The 8,204-nt window shown below is 42.6% G+C and overlaps 1 protein-coding gene across 1 annotated transcript; it reads right to left on the reverse strand.

Moving 5' to 3' along the window:
• Window positions 1-523: 523 nt before the first annotated feature.
• On the reverse strand, window positions 524-7,904 carry LOC129831209 (zinc fingers and homeoboxes protein 1-like). Its single transcript, XM_055894340.1, has 3 exons — window positions 7,543-7,904; window positions 4,172-6,961; window positions 524-3,922 (listed from the first exon to the last, which is right to left on the reverse strand). Exon 2 carries the CDS (start codon window positions 6,821-6,823, stop codon window positions 4,187-4,189), a length of 2,637 nt encoding a protein of 878 aa, XP_055750315.1. The 5' UTR covers window positions 6,824-6,961; window positions 7,543-7,904; the 3' UTR covers window positions 524-3,922; window positions 4,172-4,186.
• Between the last annotated feature and the right edge of the window lie 300 nt (window positions 7,905-8,204).

The raw sequence follows: 8,204 nt of genomic DNA on the forward strand, positions 1-8,204 counted from the left end.
CTTATTCTTAATAAACCTACCTCAGCATGGCTCATTCTTAATAAACCTACCTCAGCATGGCTTATTCTTAATAAACCTACCTCAGCATGGCTTATTCTTAATAAACTTACCTCAGCATGGCTCATTCTTAATAAACTTACCTCAGCATGGCTCATTCTTAATAAACCTACCTCAGCATGGCTTATTCTTAATAAACCTACCTCAGCATGGCTTATTCTTAATAAACCTACCTCAGCATGGCTTATTCTTAATAAACCTACCTCAGCATGGCTGTTTCTTAATAAACCTACCTCAGCATGGCTCATTCTTAATAAACCTACCTCAGCATGGCTCATTCTTAATAAACCTACCTCAGCATGGCTTATTCTTAATAAACCTACCTCAGCATGGCTGTTTCTTAATAAACCTACCTCAGCATGGCTTATTCTTAATAAACCTACCTCAGCATGGCTGTTTCTTAATAAACCTACCTCAGCATGGCTTATTCTTAATAAACCTATCAGGTGGTATAAATACAACTGGATTGACAAATATTGCCATTTAATGATGTAAGGTTCAAATAATGACATTCAATCATATTTCCCTCAGACAAGTTTTTTTTTGCTGCGTAATGTCTATATTAAAAGACTTCTGAAATGGCATGTCAGTTATGATACAATGTTGAACGCAAATGCATCATGACTCAAGTTGAGTTTGTAGTAGATAGAACAACAATTGCACAGAAGTCAAAAATCAGGTGGCAGTGTTCTCTATTGGCAATGGATTTCCACACTTCTAATAACAAGCATGTCACAACCAAATGTATTGTCAAACTGTAAAACGTGGTAAATTTAGTATTGTGGTTGATTTCAATGGCTAACAGAGTTAGTTGCAGTTGTCCTATAGCTTGACAATGACTACTGAAAATCTGTTTCTTACCTGCAAAAGCACTGGTCTGAAACGAAATACATTTTCTTGGCAAAGTATTCACGAAAGTAAGATATAACAAATAAATTAACTAATAACACTAATCAACTAATCATCATATTACAGCAATTAAGGATGGCAAAAGGCTTATACCATATTACAGAATTCATAAGGGTCCTTGTCATTACTGAAAACATAGAGAAGCAAAACAATAATTTATAATTCACCATCCCCTCATTGACTGTTCTTTGATGTATAGTTGCATATAAAAACCTGTACATCCAGATTAGAGTATAGACCTACAAGATAAGAGGAGATAAGCAGAGGAAGAAAAGTTAAAAGGTTGACTAAAGTAAAATTGGCTCTTGTTTAAAGAGGAACCATACCAAGTGCTTGTGGTATCTTCACCCTATATCGTTGTCATTGTACACCTGAAAGATTTTAACCCGTAATTTTTTGTTGTTGAAAAAGTACAACTATGCATTGAAAGTTACTTACTTTAGAAAAAACTGCCATCTCAAGCAAATTGTGAATGAACCTGTATCATGTGTATTTTTAAAGCCCATTTAAATTGAACAAAGTCACTGTCTTCCACTCATCGCTTAAAAGACTGAGGTAATGTTTACTAAATCCTGAATGACAGCACACATGCCTTTTTCATTTGGAAAACCAGCATACAAAGAAACCCACCCGAAAAAACTGAGCAGAATATTAACCTGGATTACTCCATATTTTGTAATTTAAGACTAACAAATAATTTGAACACATATAAAAACAGTTTTGTAGAACCAAAGCACTGGTTCCATTTAAAACATAATCCAAAAACAGATGGCACTGTTTTAAGTAATATTCACAAAACTGTGAGATTTTAAAAAACATTTTGTCAGTACATCAAAGAAAAAATATTGGGAAATTCCCTTCAACCTGGACACAATTTCACGATTTAAAAACGGTTCAAAGTTATTACATAACCTACAAGAAAAAGATAAGGATTTACCAAATCGAAATGTCTTGGATTTAGTTAAGATAGCAAGGTAAAATATTAATAAAATATCCCAGAAAACCAAATAGTATTTTCAACAAAGGTAATGTAAGAGATATATATATATATATATATATATATATATTCTGAACAAAAATATAAACCCAACAAGCAACAATTTTATTGTTTTTACTGAGTTACAGTACATTTAAGGAAATCAGTCAATTGAAATAAATTCATTAGGTCCTAATATATGGATTTGACATGACTGGGCAGCCATGGGTAAGCCTGGGAGGGCATAGGCCCAGCCACTGGGGAGCCAGGCCCACCCACTGGGGAGCGAGAAACAGCCAATCAGAAGTACTTTTCCCCACAAGGGAAAAGGGTTTTATTACAGACAGAAATACTGCTCAGTTTCATCAACTGTCTGGGTGGCTGGTCTCAGACGATCGTGCAGGTGAAGAAGCCAGATGTGGAGGTTCTGGGCTGGCGTGGTTACACGCGGTCTGTGGTTGTGAGGCCGGTTGAACGTACTGCCAAATTCTCTAAAACGAAGTGGCTTATGGTCGAGAAATTAACATTCAATTATCAGCCAACAGCTCTGGTGGACATTCTTGCAATCAACATGTCAATTGCACGCTCCCTCAAAACTTGAGACATCTGTGGCATTGTGTTGTGTGACAAAACTGCACATTTTAATGCCCTTTTATTTTCCCCAGCACAAGGTGCACCTGTGTAATGATCATGCTGTATAATCAGCTTCTTGATATGCCACACCTATCAGATGATGGATTATCTTGGCAAAGGAGAAATGGTCACTAACAGGGATGTCAATAAATTTGCACAAAATTTGAGAGAAATAAGCCAGTTTTGCACCCTCTCGGGCTTGTGCGGTGGAAGAGATCTTCGTGCGCTATACTCAGCCTTGTCTCAGGGTAGTAAGTTGGTTGTCTGTTTATCTCTCTAGTGTTGTGGGGCTGTGCTTTGGCAAAGTGGGTGGGGTTATATCCTGGCTGGTTGGCCCTGTCCGGGGGTATTGTCAGACAGGCCCAGTGTCCCCCGACCCCCTGGTCTCAACCTCCAGTATCTATGCTGCAATAGTCTATGTGCCGGGGGGTGGCTAGGGTCACTATTTCGTATCTGGTAATATTCTCCTGTCTTATCTGGTGTCCTGTGTGAACTTAAGTATGCTCCCATCTCTCTCTCTCTCTCTCTCTCTCTCTCTCTGAGGACCTGAGTCCTAGGACCATGCCTCAGGACTACCTGGCCCGATGACTCCTGGCTATCCCCAGTCCACCTGGTCGTGCTGCTGATCCAGTTTCAACCCTGGTTATGGAACTCTGACCTGTTCACCGGACGTGCTACCTTGTCCCGGACCTGCTGTTTTCGACCCTCTCCCTCACCTGCTGTCGCAACCTCTGAACCAGCCATGAAAAGCCAACTGACGTTTTACTCTTGAGGTGCAGACTTGTTGCACCCTCTACAACCACTGTGATTATTATTTGACCCTGCTGGTCATCTATGAACATTTGAATATCTTGTTGAACGATATGGCATTAATGGCTGTGTACTCTTATAATCTTCACCGCCACAGCCAGAAGAGGACTGGCCACCCCTCAGAGCCTGGTTCCTCTCTAGGTTTCTTCCTAGGTTCCTGCCTTTCTAGGGAGTTTTTCCTAGCCACCGTGCTTCAGCATTGCTTGCTGTTTGGCATTTTAGGCTGGGTTTCTGTATAAGCACTTTGTAACATCTGCTGATTTAAAAAGGGCTTTATAAACAACATTTTATTTGATGATTTGTGATATGGAAAATTTCAGGGATATTTTATTTCCGCTCGTGAAACATGGGACCAACACTTTATATGTGGCGTTTATATTTTTGTTCAGTATATTATCCCTTGCTAAAATTATTTGGCATCATACATCTTCTCGCTTCTTTGTGCCTGGTTCGTCCATGCAGTATAACACCAAAACACTTGGTACATTTCACCTGTGTTTTCCATCTCTTCTCTTCTGTAGGCAAACAATGAGCATTCTGTGGGAGCAAAACACATCATAATTACGAAAACATGAGATAAATGTGCAAATTTCCTCACTGACTGTATAGAGGAAATCAAGGTCAAAAGTAATTCAATTTGTATTAGGCAAATTTTTATTAAATTCAGAGGAAAGATCTTGGCATGTTAAAAACATTTAATAATAATAATTGAGGACACACAAGTAACAACTGCCTTTACAATTAGAAAATGTACTCATTCTACACATCCTTGTCATCCTCACTCACCTGGACCTTTTAAAATCACTGATCTTCTGATTCTGACTGTGATTGCTTGAAACATTGAGGCTCTTCCGTGGTTTCATTGTCATTCGTTTCATCTTCATCATTGTTATTTTCATCATCTTTATTGTCAATGTCGTTTTCTTCATCATCCCCTTTCTCTTTCACTTCCATCTCTCCCTCACTGTCACCGTGTGTCTCCTCTTTACCATCACTGAAAGGATCAAGGCCCTTCTCTTCCCTCCTGCTGATCTCCGCAAACCAGTCCCGCACCTGCTCATAGCTCATACTGGACTTGGCCACCAGTTCATCCAAATCTTTCTCATTTAAGACCTTATGCTTGAGGTAGTGCTCCTTTAAAATATCTTTACCCGTCTTGACTTTGATGGTAGGGGGTGTTTGTTTGCAGGGGTATGGCCGCCTCGTCCTCCTGGACCAACCACGAAAGCGTTTCCGTGGCTTCTTCTTAAGTTCACCTCCGTTCATTGCCTCGTTAACCTTTCCACTCTGATACAAGTAGTACCACTTCAGGTTACTGTTCTTGCAGGCATAACGGGTGTCTCCAAACCAGTTGACGATGTAGGTTCTGGGTAACCCGCTCTCCTTGGCCATCTTGTCGTACTCTTCAGCAGAGGGCCACTGGGTACGAACAAAGGCGCTTTTCAGGACGTGGAGCTGCTCTGGGGTTTTCTTCATTATCTTCCGGCCGCTAGATGGCGTCCGAGCTTCTTGCCCAGAGGGAGGCACTTTGACCATTTCACTCTCTAGCTCCTCTGTACCATCAGAGTCCACTGGCATTTTTCTCCTCTCAGAGAACCAGGCATCCACCTCTCGTCTGGTCAGTTTAGTCTCCATCCTCAACCTACTTAGCTCCTCATCGCCTGGCGTGTCAGACTTCTGGTAGCTGGCCTCCAAAAGCAGAAGCTGCTCCGGACTCTTTTCCTTGAACTTCTGAGGTGTGAAGTCAGGAAAGGCGTGGCGGAACTTGATTCGTGGATCATAGATGGGCCCTTGGGTTGTGAGAGAGGATTCACTGGCTTCGTCGCTGGAGTCAATCACAATGGCTGTGCTGCTGCTGCCGTCGTTACTGTTGGTGTTGACTGAAATGTCATTTAAGGCAACGCCTTGGTGGTCCTTTGAGTTGCGTTGGTTGTAACGTGTGTCGCTGAACCACTTCTTTATTGCTCTTTTGGTGAGGTTAGTGACCTTCATCAGCCGAGAGATTTCTGCCTCAGTGGCAAACTGTCTCCTTAGGTAACTGGCCTTCAGCTCTGCTAGCTGCTCCTTGGATTTTTTGGGTCGCGCTCCCAGGGAATCGGTACTGAGTGGAGAAGCGGTCTCAGAGGTGTAGGGTTCTGGTACCTTACTGACACTGGTTCTGGGGTTGGGGACCCCAGCAACAGCTAACGTGATGGGTGAGGCCACAGGGACAGCGTTGCCACCCCCTACCTGAGTCAAAACCATCCCTGGTTGCCCTACAATCTGACACGTCTGAAAGATGGACTGCAGGCCATTGGCTGCCGTAGCAAAATTGGCTGGGATGACAGTGATGGTCTGTGGCACCGCCTGCACTGAGCCGTTGAACTTCTTCCTCCTGGCCTCCTCCACCTCCTCTGGGGTCCAGCTCACACCGTGCTTCAGCCGCTGGGCAGAGAACCAGACCTTTATCTGCTCCTCTGTGAACTTGGTTTGTGCTGCTAGACCCATGATCTCTGACACAGATGGGTAAGGGAACCTATTATAGGCACTGACCAGCAGGACATTATTGTCCATGGCCCCATTGTATGTGGGGATACTACTGACCGGGATGAGGAGCTGGGTCTGGGAGGTCTGCTGATTCTGCAAGGCAGACAGAACTTGAGCCAAAGTCCCTGGAGGGAGCATTGTGGTGGAGTTGGTGGTCTTTATTTGGAGCACGTTTGGGCTGTTGATCATTATGCTTTGCTGAATAGGTTGAATGGTCAGAGGGGTTGACACAGCCACTACAGTGGGGGTGACAGGAGGGGGGGCCACCTCCTCTCTCTCTTCCCCATCACTCTCCACTTTAATGACACTGTAATCTGCCATTTTGTGTGACCCTGTAAACTTCTTGGCCTCAGCCCTACTCTTGAGCTTCATAATTGGTGTCTTGCTTAGGGCAATACCCTTACAGGATGTGTCCTCATCAACAAAACTGCCATCAAAGGTCAAGTCATTGACTCTCTGCTCAAAGATGGTTTGATTGTTGCTCTTCACCATGGTCCTGGTGAAATTGTCTTCTCCAGGGTGGTGGCGTGCATTATGCTCCAACAATGCATCATACCTCTTGGTGTGAAAGTCACATTCAACACACACATAAGATGAGTTTAGAACTATATTTGGGTGCTCAGTGTCCACATGCAAGGTAAACATATTGAGCTGTGATGTCTGAAAGCTGCAGTACTTGCACTCATAACCTCCTTCTGCCGTACTCGAGTCCATCGTTTTAATGAAGTGGTCCATGGCCTGTGCGTCTTCCTCACTCGGGTTGCTTTCAGTTGAGTTTTCCACAGGACAGTTAGCGGCCCCGTCGTCAGTCTGTCCGTCTCCCTCTGTAACGACCTCCATGTCAGGGTCTGAATCCACCATTTCAACGGGAGGGAACATGCAAGGTGTTGTTGTTTTTCTTCTGCTCGCCATTGTGTCTTATCTGCGCTTGTGTTGAATATATATATAAAAAATGTAATCAAAATTTAATCAAAATTTTAGTTCAGCCCTTGTTGATCCATGCAGATTACTTCAGGAGTTCAAACTTGAAAGTTGATTTATCCTTAAATCCTGCAAGAGATAGATACATATTAGATGCACATAATTGAGAGACAAATTCAAGGTCTAAACATAAATGGCTATCTACTGCAGTGTACTTTAACAGATTGTTGTAGGTGTGGTGGAACATGTATAGAAAGTTTCATTTCACTAATACATTTGCAAGTCGCTACATTGTTTCCACTGCCAATACTAAAAACTCTCACAATTGAAGTCTTCGAATAGCGAAGGCGCTCCACAGAAACACCCTTAATAAGTGGCTGTTAATATGCATTCTAGCCCAAAGCAAAATGATTTGAGAAAACTGCAGGACAAGACATTTTATTCCCAAATCGATGTAGTATTGCTAATGCTTCTGTATTGTATCATTAGTCTGCTAACTACCAGTTTGTTAACCAACTTGTCAGTCAGTCACACTGCAAATAATATTCATCTGTCACTTGTCCCTTGTGCCGGTCACGAGTGTACGGTATTTTTCTGTTTTGGGGGGGATGGGAGTATTTAACAAAAAGTGGGAAATTAGTCAGATCTTATTCATTTTTACTATTACGTGTGTAAAACTAACTTCACGTGGTGTTCATTTTATTACCTACCCGTGCAGAGAACTGTCGCTTACAAGCATCTTGCAACAACCAGTTAGCTTCCAATCTGACTGCTGATGCGCCGTCTTCCGCCTTTGCCCAGTCGTTCCCTCCCCAACAAATGCACTGTCGACTCCGGCAGTGGCCCAAAGGAGCAACCAGTCCATCTGTTATTAACATAGACGCAGAGCAGAATAGTGAATGTGCCGAGATTCGTTTGGTTTTTCACTCCCTTTCCCTTTGCCTACAAAACATCACCTTGTTTGGTTTGTTCATGCAGTTAAACCGGCCTAGACGTAGACACCGATGGTTCATCGAATCTAACGCTAGTCATTTTTTATTTCCTTCTTCCTCTTCTTCGGTGGGGTTTATCGGCGGTTGGCATTCAACGTTATGGTGCATTACCGCCACCTACTGTACTGGAGTGTGGGCCAGCCTTGTTGATTTTAAATAAGATAAAAATATTTGATACTATATCTAATGAAGTTCTACTCAATATACTCTTTAAATGAATGTCCTGTATCTAATTCTCCCTCTGATACTGCCCACAATGTAGCAATACATGTTCCACGGTCTCTGTTTCCTGGCAGTAATCACACATTCCTGTTGAATGCTTTCCTATCACATTTAAAAGTCTTATTTCAACCAGCTGTGTCCCACCCTTAATCTTGTAA

Source organism: Salvelinus fontinalis, chromosome 32 (assembly GCF_029448725.1).
Source record: "Salvelinus fontinalis isolate EN_2023a chromosome 32, ASM2944872v1, whole genome shotgun sequence".
In the NCBI taxonomy this organism is placed as follows: domain Eukaryota; kingdom Metazoa; phylum Chordata; class Actinopteri; order Salmoniformes; family Salmonidae; genus Salvelinus; species Salvelinus fontinalis.

What these genes read in the sequence shown, in the direction of transcription:
- LOC129831209 (XM_055894340.1), bottom strand. Translation starts at nt 6,823, where the DNA reads ATGGCGAGCAGAAGAAAAACAACAACACCTTGCATGTTCCCTCCCGTT.